We start from the raw sequence: 20,093 nt of genomic DNA on the forward strand, positions 1-20,093 counted from the left end.
TCTCTAGCCAGACATAAAACACGAAGGGTTGCGTATTGCACTGCATAGAGCCACTCATTCTGCTTTACTCTATGGCAGTGTCTTTTCCCCCCACCACAAAAAGTTACCTGATCCAGAGAAGAGCCAGATCCACACAACTTGTGTTTCTCCCACAACTGACTACAAAAACATATTCATTTTTCAAATGTAACTAAAAGAAAAGTCCATATTTCAGAGTGTGATATTAACAGACAGTGATGAAAATGGAATCTTACTTTAGTGGCGATGTGAGGTAACACTAATGCCATTACTTAAAAGCAAACGTACAGGTACTCAGGCCCGTATTTATACTCCGTTTGCGCCGAATTTGCGTCGTTTTTTTCGACGCAAATTCGGCGCAAAACTAACGCCATATTTATACTTTGGCGTTAGACGCGTCTAGCGCCAAAGTATTGGCAAATAGCGTCATTTTTTTGCGTGAACGCCTTCCTTGCGTTAATGAGATGCAAGGAAGGCGTTCCCGTCTAAAAAAATGACGGCGACGCAAATGCGTCGTATTTATACTCCCGGGCAAAAATCACGCCCGGGAGGTGGCGGGTCAAAAAACCCCGCATTTGCGCCACTATTTAACGCCTGGGTCAGGGTAGGCGTTAAGGGGCCTGTGGGCTCAAAATGAGCCCACAGGTGCCCTCCCCTGCCCCCAGGGACCCCCCCTGCCACCCCTGCCCACCCCAGGAGGACACCCAAGGATGGAGGGACCCACCCCAGGGACATTCAGGTAAGTTCAGGTAAGTATAATTTTTTATATTTTTTAATTTTTTTTGGGTGGCATAGGGGGGCCTTATTTGTGGCCCCCTACATGCCACTATGCCCAATGACCATGCCCAGGGGACACAAGTCCCCTGGGCATGGCCATTGGGCAAGGGGGCATGACTCCTGTCTTTACTAAGACAGGAGTCATGAAATGGCGTCTGGGCGTCGTAAAAAAATGGCGCAAATCGGGTTGAGGCGATTTTTTTGCCTCAACCTGACTTGCCCCATTTTAAGACGCCCTAACGTCATTTTTGCCCAACGCCGGCGCTGCCTGGTCTACGTGGTTTTTTTCCACGCACACCAGGCAGCGCCGGTCTGCTTGCGCCGGCTAACGCCATTCCATAAATACGGCGCCCGCATGGCACTTCAGAATGGCGTTAGACGGCGCTAAATTTTTTGACGCTAAACTGCGTTAGCGCAGTTTAGCGTCAAAAAGTATAAATATGGGCCTCAGTCTCACACAGTTAAAGTGCTTACTTAAAGCGTTTGCTTAAGTCCGCTTCCACTCTTCTAGCAACAGTTAAGGACGATTAATCCGTATGTAAACAAAAACATGATTTTAAAATGTGATCAATACTTCATGCACATAGGCTGCTCATTTCGAATCCCCGCGGCCTCCCATCTTGCACTTGCTGCCCCTTGCATACACACCACACTATTCAAACTTCAATTAGTTATTTCGCGGGGGAGGAGGCAGAGGGGGTCGACTCAATTTGCAACATCATCTTGTCGTGGTAGGGCTGTCCTCACAATGAAAAGAAAGTGACTTCAGATCATTGACCTCATCCTGAGCGCACCAGAGGTTAATTGAGATTTTAGGATTTATGAATAGAGAGTTGTTTTGTCCGTAGGTAATTCTGTATGTATTATTGAATTGTCTGAAGATGAAAAATACTTGCAATAAATGCGAAATTGAATTGGTAACAGATTGGCTAGTGGCAGGTTGAAGGGTGGACCGCTGAATGTTTTAACCTCCCGGTGCTGGTACTGAAGAGAATTGAAGCTGCAGGGCTAGGGTTAAATGAAAAGTGAAATATAGGTTTCAGTCAGCCGGTTTAGAGCAAGTGACAGGCAGGCACCAACGCCAGAAAAAAAGCTTTTTTCCCCATTTTACTCAATAGTTCAACCAACAAGACACTAGCTAAGATTTAGCTCTACATTTCTAATGAATTGTAGAAATGTTGTTTTCCACATTTCTAATGAATTGTAGAAATGTGTTTTCGAAAGCTTTTTCATTTTACTCAGTTGTTCGCACTGTGATGTATATGTTTTTGGTGAATTTATGTGATTATGTTGTTTTTCACGAAGGAAAAACAATCGGATTCCGTCAAAGCCGTAACACAACATTAACGACAGAAGAGCAGTCTCAAATGAGAAAATATTTCAAGATGGGGAAGGTTTTTCTCCCATGAATTGTAAATATGCTTTCTCATCAATGAAGCAGGAGCCATTGTTCGACCTGAGTAACAAATGGCAATAATTATTCCAGCTTTTCAGATAAAATCTCTGCATAACGCGACAGTGTTCTTTTAGGTACCTATGTTTGTATAGTGTGGCATTTCTGTAGCGTGGGCAGCGTTGACGAGTAACGGATCAATGCACATGAGGTTGGTCCCAGCGTAGAGTTGAAGGGAGTCGGGGAGTAATGTCACCCTTTCAGAGATAGGGCTCCTTCCTTATAGAGGTGAGTAAGCACTGATATTTTTCCTATTTCACCAATTACACCCCATGATATTTTTCTGTCTTTTTCTTTTTATTATTTTGTGTATTTGTTGATTTGCTGTGGTCAATTATGAGGTGCGACATATTGCTGAAGATTCAAGGCACCTCCCATTTTTAATATAAACAATTATGGATTCAGGTATTTATCAGTTTTGTTTTCATAAATCAAAATAAAACAATGCTTCTGGGTGTAGTCAAAGTCCATCGCACGTCATTAAGGAGAACAAGGGGAAGAAACTGCATCCGTTTTGTGCCCAAAACACTGCTCTTAGTAGCCATGGTCTCAAGTGTCACGAAGTCAGCAGTAGAAACAAAATGTGTAGTGGACTCTGAGAGCTCTGCTTCATTCCTTTAGTTGTGAAGCCTTTATAATCCCTTAATCCACGAATAAGAGAGTATTTGAGGAGCTATGGGTGACACAAGTGGTCATCCATGTGATATTATTATCAGTCATCCAAGGGTGTGTGTTATCTTACTGACACTGCCCTAGCATTTTGGTGACCTGAGGCCTTTGTCAACAATGTTTCTAGGACTTATGGTGCAGGGTATTGGGTAAGGTCCTGGGGATCAGGTTAAAGGTCCATTTGAAATATTGCTTGCACCACCATATCACTGATGCAGGGGTCGAAGGGAGTGTAGAACCTGCCCAGTATGAGGTCAGAGGGCGGAGAATCATTTGTATCATGTTTCATTCACAAAATGCCACTGTTGTTAAGTAAGCACTTTCCAAACAAATGCAAAGGCAACAGTTAATGATGCTGTGTTACCAGATACTTTCTCCCACAACCTTAGGTTAAAAATGGTTTTGGTTAGGTGGAGGCTAGTTTACTTTAGACACAGATGTCTTTTTGATCTAGCTAGAATAAGTTGGAAAATATTAAATAAATGATTGGTGTTTCCAATATTTTTTATTTTAGGAGTCTCTGCACAACTCACCAGTGCTCGGTTGCGCCGTAACACTTCTGTTGGTACACCATTTTGGATGGCACCGGAGGTGGGTACCGTTTGTGTCCTCATATGTGTATTCAATGATTTCTATGTGATGTATGCAATACTGTGTAACAAAAAAGAGGATCCATAAAACTCGGATCACGCCGGCTTGATTCAGAAAGAGTGGACAGAAGTTACTGATGTGTGTATAAAGGGTGTGTGTAGCGGGCATATATGTTTGATGCTTTAATGAACAGCCCAGCATATATGCTTGCAGACTTTCACTCAGGTTTTACCTGCAATTAGGCTTCTGCATAATTTTTTATTATGCATGAGTAGTCTTGTCTAAATCTCAATTATTGCACTGCCCGTATTGCACACATTTTAATGCTTTCCTTGTGCTTATGTCAGTCTTGTAGATTTCGGATTCTACAAGTAAGACATTTTGGAATGTTTGAGAAAGGTCCACTTGATGTCAGATGGCTTCAAAAAACATAACAAGTCATGTAATGATTATAAAGCAGTGCAGTTCAATGGAGGTCCAAGCATTCGAGATATCTGTCAGATTTTCAGGATATCCTCGGAGGACAAGTTCACACACACTGAATCTTAATTAAAATAATTTACATAGATGATGATTACACTCAAAATACGACATGGATTCAGCTCTCCTGGTTCTAAGGTGGACAGACCTGTTGTAAAGGTGCCTTCTATATACTGTCTGATCTTTGCTATTAGCTGACTGTAAGCTGAGCACATGGAATGAAGCTAAAAACGTATAAGGAAGTGAAACTGACAACATGTAATTACCTGGTTTTCCTCTGGTGCTATGAGAGATTATACATACAAAAGACGTTTTGACCGAGAAAAAGGGTGCTTATTCTTCCTTTTTGATATATTTAGAGAATATAGGAAGGTTAATCTAGTGGCTGTGACACGCCCACTTTCTTTTTTGTGAGTATGATATGAATCAGGTTTGATCTTAGATCTCCAAAATGCTAGGAAGAGTATTTCTGTTTATGCCAAGGTTTATAGGTATCTGTATTGAAGAATTTTCTACAAACTGTCTGGGCGACAGATATTGCACATATTAGTGGTTGTGAGAATACTGACAACATATGTGATATCTGGTTACTCTGCTAGGCATTTACCATTGGATTGGAAAATAGGGGTCAGTGCACATGTAAGGAAATTGCTGTTTCTGACAAATTGTTACACAGGAATTCTCAAATAAGCTTGTTTTTGCTTAATCAGTTTAAAAGTATTCTGGAGCATCCTGTAATAAATATATTTTGATAACATATAAGGAGGAATTTTAAGTCTTTTAGATTGGGGCAAATTAAATATTTCCAATGCCTAAGAATCTTCACACTTACCCAGGAGCAATACAAATAAAAAAAATTGTTAGATCAGAGGTTATTTAGGTCTTGCCTGTATGAAAGTATTTGTCCAAAAGTCTTTGCATAAAAGCAAATTGTTATAGGACTTGCTTCATACTCATTTGATAATCATACACATGACAAATCCTTGTTTTTATCCTGAGAAGGAGCCATGAAGAAACTATATACAGCAGTGAGTAAGTTAATGACCAATTTTATATGACATTATATAATAATACATTCTTTTATGTGTAAAAGAATGCATACATTGTAACCCAGCCATACAAACATAGGGGGTCATTCTGACCCCGGCGGTCCTTGACCGCCGGGGCCAGGGTCAGCGGGAGCACCGCCAACAGGCTGGCGGTGCCCCGCAGGGCATTCTGACCGCGGCGGTTTGGCCGCGGTCAGAAGAGGAAAACCGGCGGTCTCCCGCCGGTTTTCCGCTGCCCAGATGAATCCTCCATCAGACACCCCATACCGCCATCCTGTTCCTGGCGGTTCGCCCGCCAGGAACAGGATGGCGGTATGGGGTGTCGTGGGGCCCCTGGGGGCCCCTGCAGTGCCCATGCCAATGGCATGGGCACTGCAGGGGCCCCCGTAAGAGGGCCCCACAAATAATTTCAGTGGGTGCAACTGCACCCGTCGCACCTTCCCACTCCGCCGGCTCCATTCGGAGCCGGCTTCCTTGTGGGAAGGGTGTTTCCCACTGGGCTGGCGGGCGGCCTTTTGGCAGTCGCCCGCCAGCCCAGTGGGAAACCCAGAATAACCGCAGCGGTCTTCTGACTGCGGTGCGGTATTCTGGAGGGGGGAACTCTGGCGGGCGGCCTCCGCCGCCCGCCAGAGTTAGAATCACACCCATAGTCTCAAAATATGAATTGTGTTCAGCGATGTTTAACATAGTTTTAATGTTTCTGTTGAATTGGGCATGGAGTAAAATGACATTTTGTCACATTTTTATATCCTTCTTATGCAAGAAATGTTTGTAAGATGTATGGTCTGTAATAATTAATATTGTAATTGGCGATAATTAACTGAGTAGCCTACAGGAATATCCAGATAGAATTGTTTTGCATTGTGTCTAAACTCAATACTATCTGTAGTTACCATTGTAGCATATGATGAAAAGTATACAAGTACATTAGAACAATTCCCCTTTGTGAATAATAAGTAGTAATATTTATGGATTTTTTTGGGTGGGCCTACTGTAAAAGTAGGTTCACGCATAACAATTTGCATATTTATATCATCTTTTTACATGTAGACATTTCTACACACATCCATACGCTCCTCTGCCCCTTTCAGTCCTATTGGTCTATAAAAAGTAATGTTTTCCAGAAGTACTATTGGGTGTCTTTGTGAATGGCATGAAAGATAGAACTATGTTACCAAAATAACTCTAATGCTACTAGAACAAGTTTCTGACTTTTAAGCTGATCTTTTCTGAATCTCGTCTTGCAAGTGTCAATCCTCTTGAGTTTTGCATTTAACATGTACATGTGGGTCTACTGAGAACACTTTAGTTGAGCTTGTTTCCTTCTAGATAACATGATTGAGACATTTCAACATATGTGAAAAATATAATTACAACATGCCAATCATTTTATAGTTTTTAAATAACAGACTAGAGATTTCACAAATCAACTGATAAAGTCTTCTGCAAATAATTAACGTTTCATCTTTAAAACAATTAGAGGCCACCTTCATCAGGACATCAACAGTTAATATACATAGAGAATAAAAATATAAACATGAAAAAGCATACACAAAATTAACATGTTGTGAAAATACACAGTAAATACCAAAACCACATATGATGAATGGGTAAAAATGATCAGTTCCACAAACAATTAAATATTAATTGGTAGATAACAGCAAACAAAGAAGAAATAACTGAAAGAAAAATCAGGTTGTGTAAAAAAACTAGACAATTGATCAAAAAGACAATTAAAATGCCTTACTAAAGAAGAAATGGTAGGAATGCCTGCCTATTAACCAATTAGTAATTCAAAACACCTTTGTTGAAAAAGCTCACTGTCTGCGCAAAAGGATGCTGAGCATGACAGCACCTTAGAATAGCTAATATGCAGTGAGGCAACAGGAAAACGTTCCAGAATTTGAGCATATTACAGATCAGATTATTTACAGTAGGGAAATAAATCACCCCTTCCATGGAACATCAATGTCCCCTAATCATGGTAGCTAGTAATTATATGAAGACAATGAGAAATGAGCCTGCAGCTTATGTTTAGTTCTGGAGGTCACCAAAAAAGCATAGTAGGAAGCATGAAATAACATAGCCTAGCTGTGAAAGAAAGGCAAGTCCTGATTTGACTGATATCGCCTCCTATCGAAGGAATGAGTGAATGAACTCATTCAGGTGGCACAGCTAGTTGTGTATTTATTTAGCTGTGGCAGGTATATTAGCTTGGTGGTAGTGTTAGAGGCCAAAAGTAGGTGGAAGTAGAGGAGAACTCATAGTTAGGTGACTGGATGTCTGTGGCATTATGAGTTGTTACCTGCTTACAGAAACATTACTTGTCAATACTAAGCACAGAAGATTCACTCATTCAAAGACCCAATTTGCGTTGACTGACTGAGATCCTTCTATAGTCTGTAGCACCAGATTAGTCAGCAGTGGTAGCGAAACCCAAAGAGGATCAGAAAAACAGGGACCCACAGACCTCAAACCTGAAGAGAAAGCAGGCAACCTCTAAAACTCCGTAGGGAATTAGACTACTATGTTATGCTATGCTGGAGCGAGGTTTCAAGATAATTTTTTTTAGAATTTGCGATGTACCTACCATGCTACCCAAAAAGGAGGACCTATAAAAGTAAATAGATTTCAATAAGGTAATTTTGGCTCAAGTTGGGTAGTTTGGGATAAGCAGCAAGGAAGTCCTCAAAAACATTCTGTACAGTGTTATGTTTAACAAGCAATACATTAGGAAGCAAAGCACCTACATGTTCACCTCAAACAAGTTGAAGTAATATAAGAAAATAAGGACAATGTTGAAAAATATGAAGACTCTTTAAGAGGATGTAGCTCGATGTGATCCTCGTCTACAGCTGTGTGCCAGCTGTGTGTTGATCTCCAAATATGCCAGAGGGGCTCCCATTGGTTTTAGTATGAAGTTTTAAATTACCATTGGTGGAAAGAAAATTACCCTTGGAGGATGCAGTATCATCAGGATGGACCAGCTTGGCTCTGTTCCTCAGGTATGATCTAAAGGATAGGTACTCACAAACATTTTCCAAGGGGCCAAAAGGTGTTATGTTAGTATGGTGGAAGTCAGGGAGTGTAAGGTGGGCATAGGGGAAGCAAATAAAGCTAAAATAGCGATTCCTTAAAATTGCGACCCTGTTTAGAGAGTCGCAAATTGCGACTCTCTAAATTAGAAATCGCAAATAAGGATTCCTTATTTTTTGATTTCGTAGCACATGTATGAAGCAATTCCTAAATGCGATTTTGGCATTTAGGAATCGCTAATTACCACCAAGTTGAACTTGGTGGTAACCATGTGCAAAATTTAAAAATGCATTCAAAATGCATTTTTAAATTGTACATGTAAAGCACACAGGCCCTTTTGGCATGTGTGCACCTTACATGTCCCCCAAATCTTTTTTTGGTGCAGCAGACGGGGCCTTAGCCCCCCAGCACCCTGGGGTTTTGCATTTCCAAAATTGCGATTTCTGGTTCAGAAATCGCAAATTTGGAAATGCAAAAAATTTGCAGCTATGGGCCAGTAGGCCCATAGCTGCGAATGGGGCCGGTATTGCATTTTGGGATTCGGTAATAGCATTTGCGATTTTTAAGAAATCGCTATTACCGAATTGCAAATGTGATACATGGCACTTTGCGAGTCAGAAATAGCGATTTCTTAAAAATCGCTAGTTCCGAATCGCAAAGAGCCGTGATGATACATCTGGCCCCTAGTCTCTTACATGTCAATATTAGAAGCAGGCTCAGTTAAGGAAGTGATTGCTATTTAAAAAAATCCATGACAAAGTCCTTCTAATAAGATGTGCAGTTCACAGAGGTTTGCAGACACAAACACAAAACCTCCACCCCCAAACATGGGACAGCAGGCAAAGTTCTAGCCATGGCAGTAGGCAACTTGCCGTTAAATCCTGACTTTACCCCTTTGACAAAATATGCTGAATGTGAACTCTATTTAAAATCTGGTCAGGTTGCACAGTACTGTACGCATTTCCCAGTTGTTGTGCAATGAACAAAATGGAAACTATTGAACCACAAGGCATGTTTTTTTATTAATCTCAGCCTGCTATTGTGACAAAGTGTGGGTTCTTGGGGAATCACTTTCTGAATATATTTCTCAGCTCCTTTTTCCAAACGAGATAGGGCACATTTAAATAAAACTAAACACTTGTATGTGATAAGAAAACACTGCTGTAACCCAACAACCTTTTAATTTTACACATTGGGGAGAGAACTCCAAATATCATAATCCACTCACCATAATATGGTGTAGTGAGAAAGTTATGAAACTTGGAACAAGGAGTCCTGTACTGTGCTGTTGTCACCTCTGTATAACGGTACTTAGGGTACCTGTTGTGTCTGAGACAGTGATAGTAAGGGTACCGGTAAATCAGTGCCTAAACACCATCGTTGGTGGTGCCATGTCATAGTTTGTCTCTTGCTCTAGGCAAGACTGCTGATTTAAGGATGACAGCACTTATATTTGTAGGTGACTGGGCCAATCCTACAACAAGTCACAACTGTCGTCCCAACCCTCCCGGCTCACAATCAGCACCTCACCAAAAACCCAAACAGTAAAAGGTGATTTGTGGCAGCCTTTACGCATGGACTCAAGAGTGCGACATCTCAGTGAGGTTGTTGTTAAATGGAGATTACACCTTTCCCACATGATCAACATGTCTCATTCACACACAGGAAATGAAAGGGATGCAGTAAAGTTTTCAATCGGTTTTATTAACAAGACTGCCATCTACAGTAAGTTGCATGGGCTGCAATGATTAGGATAATGAACAATGCAACAAACAGAATGGTAAAAACGAAAGTCATGAATACAAAGACCCCCACCACCATCTTGCTATAACATGTAATGTGAAATAGATGTGAAATAGGCCCTAATACTCTAGCGTGATGAACCTGACCTCTAACCTAAAGAGAGCTAGGCATGTTACACTTAATCTGCCAGTACCATGTCCATGAGAAGAGTCCCCAAACCCTTCTTACCTAGGAATGTGGTCTCTAGATCAGACTCCGTGGGGACATGAAGACTGGGATAGCATCAAGGCGATGCGTAGTATAGAGAGCGTCAATGGCATCTGGTAGGAATCCCTCTGATTATTTTGTCTGTGTGAGATGTATTTATACAGATGTGGCAGGACCCCTGATGCAGATTTGATCCCAAACAATAGATAAGAAGGCATGTTTAGGGCGGCAATTATATAACAGTTCCCTGAAAAGGTACATTATGTTACTGTCACAAGAAAGTGGGAAAGTACATAATGTGAATACCTACGTATCTCATTTATCTTTGACGCTGATAATGATGCCTTTTTAGAGTGTCATTGATAACATGAAATTAAAACACCTTCCTAACATGACAGCCATCTTGGAAAAAATAATTAAATAAATGTGCCAAAATAGAGCAAGATAAGTAGGGTAAAAGTCACTGGGTGATGAGGACACAGGCCTGCAATCCAAAGGCTAAGCTAAACTCCTGATTCCCATGAAAACTAAAGAAGATCCATTACACCCTCCCTATTGCAGGAACAAGTATGATGCCATACTAATGACACTAGAGAAAGTGAATGAACCCAAGGTAAAATGCTCTGGACTAAAAACAAGATAAAGTCATATTAAAATATAACTAATATCTGATTAAAAACTAGTTAAAAGGGGGGGGTGTGGCCGAGGCATGAAGATGTCGGTTGTCCTTTAGAAGTGCTCCCGACCCCTCCGTCATCCAACCTCGTCTGAGCCCAGCAAACCCCCATCCCACCAGGTGTTTTTGCCACCTCGCGTGACTGGGGCAGCCTGGGACACGGACTTCAGAGTCCCAAGGTGAGCAAACCCCTTGCGGGGCAGCACCGGAGGACTTACGCACCACATGCAAAATGGTGGCTGCCAGCCGAGCAAAGCGCAGATGCCACGCATGAAGGAAGGAAGCGCAGGAGTGGTGTGTAGTGGTGGCTGGGAGAGGTGACCTGCGTGACCGGCTGTGTCCGGGGCCTGGGCGCGGCCAGGAGAGGGGCCCCATTGAGGGGGTGCCGCTATCCCTGTGGCTGTGGCGGTAATGGGGGCCACACCAGGGGATCGAGGCGCCACCAGCCAAACAGGGCACTGAGGCGCAGCCATTAGGTTCGGGCCGCACGTGAAGAGAGGAGGCCTGGGATCGGTGTGTTGCGGTGGCTGGGAGAGGCAACCGGCGGGCTCTGTCTGTGTCCAAGCCCTGGATGCCACCTGGGGAGGGCCCTAAAGGAGGAGATCTGCCATCCCTGTGGCTGTGGTGGTAGGAGGGGCCTCCCGGGGCCCAGCCACCCATAAAGAGGTGCCTGGGGGTCTGATCAGGGTCTGAAGTAGCTGTTCCCACTGGCTCAGGAAGGAGCAGATGTTGGGGATGCTGCTGCTCGACTGAGCTAAGGGAGGTGGTGGCCTTGGGCCAAGAGAAGGGCCCTGTCTGGTGGTCACACAGTCCATTTGAGGACGGGAGCTGGACTGGCCTCGTGGTTGCTGCGCCGAAGGGAGGCGGTTGGCTGGATTGGCGGCGAGGTGGGCCCACCAGAAGACAAAGCAGCAGTGCCTGGAGCCGGGGCCCAGGGGACTACTGACTTACCAAGGCAATGGTGGTGGGGGGGTTGGAACTGTGGACTGGGGCTGGGGGAGTGGACTAACATGTCCCCCCCCCCCGAATGAAAGACTGTGGTGGTCCCTTCCCCTCTGAATGATCAGGCTGGAGCTGGCGGGGGGACCCCCAAAATCAGGGGGCCCGCACGGGAGGCTAGTGGCACCCAAAAAGGAACTGGGGAGGCCTATGGGGCAAATCTGAGGAAGAGGGGTGGCAACACAAACACGGAGGGGCAAGCGACACTGTGGTGCGGACCTTCTGGAATCTGGTGGAGGTGGGAGAGGGTCCCAGTGAAGTGGGTGGCCACTTCAAGTACAGAGAAGGAGTACGTCCGCGAACCGCGCAGGTAAGACGCATGGGGGTGGAGTCCCAGATTGACTCATGTGGGGCCCAGGAGCGACAGAGGTAGGAGTCTTCCAGCGTCTATTTTGGTGGTAGCAGGTTGCAAATCAACTGCGGGCCACAATGGGAAAGGACAAACAGGCCCCGGTCAATGACGGCACAAACACGCATAGACCAGTTTGCCACGGGCGAGGGCTCGACCTCTGCTGGCAAGCAGGGGGATGGGAGGGAAGTCGCTCCCCCATGGGATGTGACCACCATCCTCCAGGACATTCAATCCTCCTAAACAGCTGTAGAGACAGAAATTGGGAAGGTCAGAGTAGACGTTGCCCTGGTACGTCAAGATCTGCGCAATGCCACAGCAAGAATCACAGGGGTGGAATCCAGACTGTCCAGCATCGACAATGAAATGAGTACCCTAAAAATGCAGGTCACCCAGCTTCTTGTGAGGACATCCGAGTTACACCGCAGAGCAGAGGATGCTGAAAACCGCTCAGGACGCAACAACATTCATACAATTGGCGTCCCTGCCTCATACTTAGATGACTGGTTTAAATCTTGGGTGCCACCAAGTTCCCTCACACTCTGGTTCACAATAGAAAGAACGCATAGAGCACTGAGGGCCAGATCCCCCCCCCCCAGGGTCTTCACTGAGACCAGTGATACTTAGATTCTTCAACTGTAAGGACAGGGATGCGGTGCTGCAGGCGGCCTGTTCCCAGGGTGAATTGCGCTGCAATGGAGCAAATGTTCTTGTGTTCCCGGATTACACCAGGGAGATCGCTCCTACACTGAAGTAAAGCAGAAACTGAGGGCCATGGAAATACCATACTGTCTTCTTTATCCAGCTCGCCTCAGGGTGCTACACACCGGAGTGTTCGAGTCTCCAGAGGCGGCCTGGACGAGGCTGATGGAGGAGCATCCGATGATAGCTCATGGGGGTGGCGGGGGCAGCCGGCACCGGGCTCGGATCATCTGTCTTCCCAACCAAAGAGCCAGCGACGCAGTACCAGGTCTGGGAGGTGCAGGGGAAGCAGGGGGTCCCCCAGTGACTCTGACTTGTTCAGGAGCCGGACGTTTTGAGTGTTAAGGAGGAATGGAGATGGGCGAGCTAATTTCAACACTTGTTTATTTCTTGTTTTGCAACTGTCTATTGAATTCTGTTTAACACATCCTGCTCTATGGAGGGGTGACCACTGATAGTTAGTTTAAGTTTGGGCTAGGGTTTAAAAGAGTTCACTGTTGTATGAGGGTGACTGATGCTTCTGGGGGGAATTATGGGGTGGGGTGGGGTGGGGTGGGGTGGGGCGGGAGTTGGGGGGTTCAAGGTTTTCCCTGACAAGGGGTAGCCAAAGCTGTTGTGGAGAATTGTTATTTGTTTTCCTTTATCTGTTTTTTCCTTTCACTTCTGACACACGGGGTCATAGAAACTCACATTGTTTAGTGGTAAGCGTGGATGGATACGGAGACGAACGTTCCACATGCTCAATTGACGAAGAGGGTGGAATGGTCCCCGGCCGTAATGCTCCATCGACTTGTGCACACATAAATGGTGTGACTGGTAAAAGTTCTCTCTTGGAACTTTAACAGACTGCTGGACAAGAATAAGCCGAAAGCGGGGTAACAACAATAATGAGTTTCCCCTGGGCAAGTGACCTCTCCTTAATGACAGCCATCTGTACAGCAGTCAGAATTTTTTAAGTGGGTGCAAAACATTGTTCTGCTTTGGAGTATAGGTGCGATTTATAAGCTATGGGCACTGTATTGTCTTCGTTAAAGGTAACATAAGTGCACCCAATGGCACCAGCAATTATTCTGATGACCAAATTTGTTTTGTTGTCATGGGTGTGTAAGTGTTTTGCTTCTAGCATGTCCTGTTGCAGTCCACTAAGGATGCGTGTGTGTTCTATTGTCGAGTGTCTGCTAGAAAAATCAGGGCGTAGGAAGTCATAGAGTGGCTTGATACATTATGCATAGTCAGGAATGTAAGTTCTGCCAAAGTTAAAGAAACACAAGAAAAGACTGTAGTTTCATGATTGTAATCGCTGGCTGGAGTTGAGCACATTTCTCCAAAAAGTGCAGAGCCAGGGTCTTGCCCTTGTTTGATAGCTCTTATCCCAGGAACAATACACAGAAAAAGGCTACTTTAGTTTTCCTAAAATTGAATTTGTAACCAAGGGCTGCAAATCCTAGAACAATGAGAACGACCCTGGCAAGTTGAATGGTGAGGTTGTCATCTGTGAGATAGATGTCATCCATGTAAGACAATGCCTCAGAATCAATATCATGCAATATTGATGTTACACGGGCTGAGAACAGCCCTGGGCTGTTCTTGTAGCTTTGGGGCAAACGGCAGAAGCATTTTTGTGAGCCAAATGAGAATGCACTCAGGTCCTGACTTTCATGTGTTAAATTCTGGCAGAAAAAACATTGGAGATATCCAAGTTTGTTTTGTATTTTTTACTCACTATGTTGTTAATTAGTGCTGCGTGAATTTTGTATTGCGTGTGCATGTATGACTGTTTTGGAGTCTGTAATCTAAGACTATTCTGTAAGAATGGACGGGTTATTCATTGCAGAGACACAGGGTTCAATTACTTTCTGGATACCCCTCACTAGAGCTTTGGCTTCATGTTTAACAAGATATTGTGGCTGAGGCTAGGGTGTAGACCTAATAGGTATTAATGGCAAGGTGAATCCTTGTCCCAAACTACATGATTGCAGTATAGCGCAGGTGCCTGTGCTAAAGCCCAGTTGACAGCGTAGGCTTGTTTTACCGCCTCTGGAACAAGATCAGAGAAAGAAGGCAAAACAACATCTTCCCCATGTGGGAGCTTATAGATGTGCTCGGGTGGCCAGTCCCTCGCGGCCAACAGAATATCGCAACTAAGTTTATCCCAGAATATCATACTAATGGTGTGCACTATGTCTCTATGGATATTTAATTCATTTACCCTGTTGGGAGGGAGAACGAGCCTGTCCACAGTCTCAACTTCAATAAAGTCACTAGTTGCTGTTGCATCCAGATGATCTTTCAGGCTCTGGAGAAATATCGTGACCTCTGCTGCGCTGTCCAGCATTGTCACTGCCCACGTCTTGTTCTTCAGCAATGTTCTCAAGTGTACTGGCATTTTTAACTGACAATGCTGCCACCTTTTTCTTTTTAAACTGTGGCTTTTATTGTGGGGACTTATCATCTTTTTTGTCTGAAGACTGTGGTGCGTCTTTCTTCTGTTTTACGTAGTCAGGACATCGCTCTGACCAGCCTACTCTATTGCTACGTCTATCCAGTGCATTCTGAAAGGAACGAGAGGGATGTGAATCAGTATATCTGTCAGGAGCTTAGATATTTTCTCTATTTCTGAGATTATATCTCCTTTGGGGGTTCTCTGGGTGTGAGGAATCTGCTCTCTGGCTTTGTCTGTCTTTAATTTATTTCTGTTTATCCTAGAGTGTTTTAGGACACCCCTGTGCTTGTTTAGTACATTCCTTTGGGGTGGTACTTTGTATTTCTGGCTTTTTCAGCCTGGCTCCCAAACTATCCCGTCCTATACTGGTATAGGTATTGGAAATAATTTTCGGTAACTGTTTATCCTGTTCCAAATGTACAATCTCTCTGAGACCCTTGGGTATGTTACACATTAATGTCATCTCTAAAGCTAGGGCTCGTGCAGCCCACTGCTCATTCTGAATTTGTTTGAACACTTCTGGTAAATTGGTAAGTGTCGGGATACCATGTGTGGTAGTATAAATTGCAGTGAAGACTGTACCCCATGTGGTACAGTGATCTACCGAGGGAACCATCCCGAAGGGCAGGCACATTGTGGGAATTCTGTGTTTTTCCTGTGGTTCTGTATGGGAAACACAGCTTCCAGCTGATTTGTTTTCTGGGCTATCCAGAACGGATTTTCTCTCATTCCGTGGGCACTTTACCCATGATAGAATGTACTGTTTGTGGATTAATCCCAGTAGTAGCCAATTGGTATCCAGCGGGTGCTGGTGGTGCTGGACACACTGGTGTAGTGTTCAGAGTTCGCATTATGAACTGAACAAGTCATCTAAATATTGTTACTAGCTCAAGGTATAGATAGTGCAGATCTGATGCCTGCATGTTTTGTACACCAGGGTGAGGTGTATAAGTGGCAAACATAGGCCACGTTGGTCCTTCACTATCTAAGGGACCAGGGGCCAGATGTACAAAGCAGTTTGCACTCCACAAACAGTGAATTTCGCTGTTTGCGACGTGCAAAATGCACTTTGCAGTGCACAAACCTCGTTTTGCGATTTGGGAACCTGGTTACCGAATCGCAAAACGGGTTTGCGAGTCGCAAATAGGAAGGGGTGTTCCCTTCCCAACTGCGAGTCACAGTGCAATGCAAGATTGCTTTGTGACCGCGAATGTGGTCGCAAACCAATCGCAGTTTGCACCCTTTTGTAATGGGTGGTAACCCATTCGCAAAAGGGAAGGGGTCCTCATGGGACCCCTTCCCTGTTGAGAATGGCACTGCAATCATTTTTTCAGAGCAGGCAGTGGACCACTGCCTGCTCTGAAAAAATGAAACAAAAACATTTCGTTTTTCGTTTTTGTAATGCATCTCGTTTTCCTTTAAGGAAAACAGGCTGCATTACAACAACAAAAAATGCTTTATTAAAAAGCAGTCACAGACATAGTGGTCTGCTGTCCGCAGCAGGCCACCATCCCTTTGAGGGCCGCCATTCCCAAGGGGGTCGCAAATTGTGACCCACCACATTAATATTCATGAGGTGGGCCTTTGCGACCCCCCTCCGAATTGCAGATGGTGTCAGGGACACCATCCAACATTCTGAATTGCGACTCGCAAATTGCCAGTTGGTCTGACTCTCAATTTGAGGGTCGCAATTCAGAATGTTCCTACATCTGGCCCCTAATCTCATGGTTTGTATTATGTGTGATAGGGCGCCACTAAACCAGTTCTGATGTTCTTGATAAGTAATCTGAATTTCGAGATACTGGTATACTTGGTACAGTTGTGGTACATTTGCAATTCTGTAGGTGTGGAATGGGTACGATCTCTGGTCTTCCTGTGGAAAGGTGACCCAGGAGTAGAATTTTTCTTTTTGGTAAGCTTCACTAGCTTCTACTATGAATGTGAAATCCTTGCCCTCGTAAGTTAAGCCATGCGCTACTAGGTGTACTGTTAATGCTTGTCTGGCTTTCTCAGGAATGTCTATGGCATTAGCATATTGTGTGATGGGTAAAGAGATGGAACACCAAGTGAGGAGAAGGTCCTTTTAATAGTTCAAGCTTGAGAAACCTACAGCCTATTTAGGTGGTCCCTGTTCAGCTGAGGAGGATCTTCCCTAAGACCATGGACAACTCTGTATAACGGTACTTAGGGTACCTGTTGTGTGTAAGACAATGATAGTCAGAGCATCCATAAATTAGTGCCTAAACACCATCGTTGGTGATACCATGTCGTACTTTGTCTCTTGCTCTAGGCAAGACTGCTGATTTAAGGATGACAGCACTTATGTTTGTAGGTGACTAGGCCAATTCTACAACAAGTCATCACTGTCATCCCAACCCTCCCGGCTCACAAGCAGTACCTCACCAAAAACCCAAACAGTAAAAAGTGATCTGTGGCAGCCTTTATGCATGGACTTAAGAGTGCGAGATCTCAAGAAGGTCGTGGTTAAATGGAGATTACCCATTTCTCACATGAACAACATGTCTCAGTCACACATAGGCAATGAAAGAGATGCAGTAAAGTTTTCAATAGGTTTTATTAACAAGACTGCAATCTATGGTAAATTGCATGGGGTGCAATGATTAGGATAATGAACAATGCAACAAACAGAATGGTAAAAATGAGAGTCATGACTACAAAGACCACCACCAACTTGCAATAACATGTAATGTGAAATAGATGTGAAATAGGCCCTAATACCTTAGCGTGATGAACCTAATCTCTAATATAAAGAGAGCTATGCATGTTAAACCTAATCTGCCATTACCATGTCCATGAGAAGAGCCCCCAACCCTTGTTACCTTGGAATGAGATCTCTAGATCAGACACCGTGGGGGCACAAAGACTGGGTCAGTATCAAGGCGATGTGTAACATAGATAGCATCAATGGCATCTGGCAGGAATTCCTCTGATTATCTTGTCTGTGTGAGATGTATTTATACAGATCTGGTAGGACCCCTGGCGCAGGTATGTTCCCAAACAATAGATAAGAAGACATGCTTGGGGTGGCAATTATATAAACAATTCCCTGAAAAGATACATTATGTTAGTGTCTCACGAAAGTGTACATAATGTGAATACCTATGTATCGCATTTATCTTTGATGCTGATAATGACGCCTTTACAGAGTGGCATTGATAACATGAAACTGAACCATCTTCCTAACTATTAACATGGCAGCCACCTTTGAAGAAATAATTTAATAATTTTAATTTTAATAATAACAATTTTTAGCACATCAATAAATGTGCTAAAACATAGCAAGCTTAGTAGGTTAAAAGTCTCTGGGTGACAGGGGCACAGGCCTGCAAGCTAAACCCATTAAAACTAAAGAGGATCCACTACACTGTTGGTATATCTGCTTCTGGACATTGTTACATAATATTCAAATCATGTCCTTCCAATGCCTTTGTCCCTTAATTGCCATTATGCAATAGAGGCGGACAAACTACAGAAGGAGTAGGCCAAGGTTGAGCAAGATATTTGAATGTCCAAAGACAGCCAAGCAATCATCTGTAAGTGGAAAAATTTCACTTGATGGAAAGCCAGGAGTATCATCTGAATTGGATGACATAACAGATAATAGGTGCAAGATTAGTATCTGGGTGTTGAACACATTAAATGACATAATCCACATACAGGGAACATATCAATGATTGGTTACCGAGGCACAGCCCCCCAAGTGAGTGAAATTTCCATATGTAACTGGACAAAGGTTCAATAGCCGGAGCAAAGATCAATGGGGGCAGGGGACACCATTGTTGTGTGCCTCTGCCAACTCAAATACAGTAGAACAAAGTTTAATCACAACAACTCTAGCCTTGGGGCAGTGTATAGTAAGTTTATAAGTGACAAAAAATATTTAACCAGACCAAGTCTGTGGTGCACTTCCATAATAAATGCCCAATTCAAAGAGCCAACTGCTTTCTCCTCATCCAGCAGAATAGCTAGAGATAGGAGCTGTGGCTCAACCCTATGGAGAATGGCCGTTAGTGTATGAAGATTAAAAGAGGGGAAGTGCTGTAGGATGAAACTGAATAGATCTGGCATCACCAGGAATTGCATCAAAGGTTGAAGCATTTGAGCTAGGATTTTGGCAAATATTTTATTGTCAGTTTTTAGCAGAGATAGGTGTCTGTACAAGGCTATCTCAGCTGGTTCCATATTAGCCTTAAGGAGGACAGTAATAGAGTGCAGGAGGGCCCCCCGGACAATTGCCTAGTTATTCATATCAACAAAGCATGAAGCGAGGGTATCCACATAAGATTTATAAAAGTCAACTGGAAAGCCATCAGAGCCAAGAGCTTTTCTGCTAGGGAGACTCTTAATGGCACCTCTGATGTCCTCAGTTATAATTGGGGAGTTGAGGATTCCCTTGGCCTCTCCGTTCAACTATGCCAATTTGACATGGTCTAAATATGCAGAGAGTTGAGAATGATCCCGGTGGCATAGAGGTGCTCATAGCATGGAATTCTTTAAGGATTAAAAGGGGATCCTTGGTGAGGTACCCAGTCTTGATGATTATGGTAGTCACATCTGTGGACCCATGTGACATATGGGGTCCCCACCGCAATATTGAAGGGGGCGCGACAAGGGAGGAAGAGTGCTGCATGGGGCCAGATGGGCCAGTTGTGTTACAGCGAAGAATAGCTATATGTGGTCCTGACCCCAGGAGGTTACAAGGTGTAGCATTAGGCCACCAGCACAGGAAGGTTATATCAGGTGTTGCAGCCTACCACTAGATAGTCACAACATGTGGCATTGATCCTTGCCCCCCCAACCCTCCCCACCAGGTAGCTGGAGGCTGGCTGCTCGACCTCCTAGTTAGGACCTGAAAGGCCCCAGCCCCAACCTACAATGCA

General features: G+C 44.1%; 1 protein-coding gene across 1 annotated transcript in view; it reads left to right on the forward strand.

The window, feature by feature from the left end:
• LOC138283606 (myosin-IIIb-like) overlaps positions 1-20,093 on the forward strand; it is a 359,929-nt gene that overhangs the window by 119,237 nt on the left and 220,599 nt on the right. The window contains exon 5 of the mRNA XM_069221544.1: positions 3,432-3,508. Within this exon, the coding sequence (XP_069077645.1) occupies positions 3,432-3,508 (77 nt within the window). The remainder of the gene's footprint in view (positions 1-3,431; positions 3,509-20,093) is intronic.

The sequence above is a fragment of the Pleurodeles waltl genome, chromosome 3_1, assembly GCF_031143425.1.
Source record: "Pleurodeles waltl isolate 20211129_DDA chromosome 3_1, aPleWal1.hap1.20221129, whole genome shotgun sequence".
In the NCBI taxonomy this organism is placed as follows: Eukaryota; Metazoa; Chordata; class Amphibia; order Caudata; family Salamandridae; genus Pleurodeles; species Pleurodeles waltl.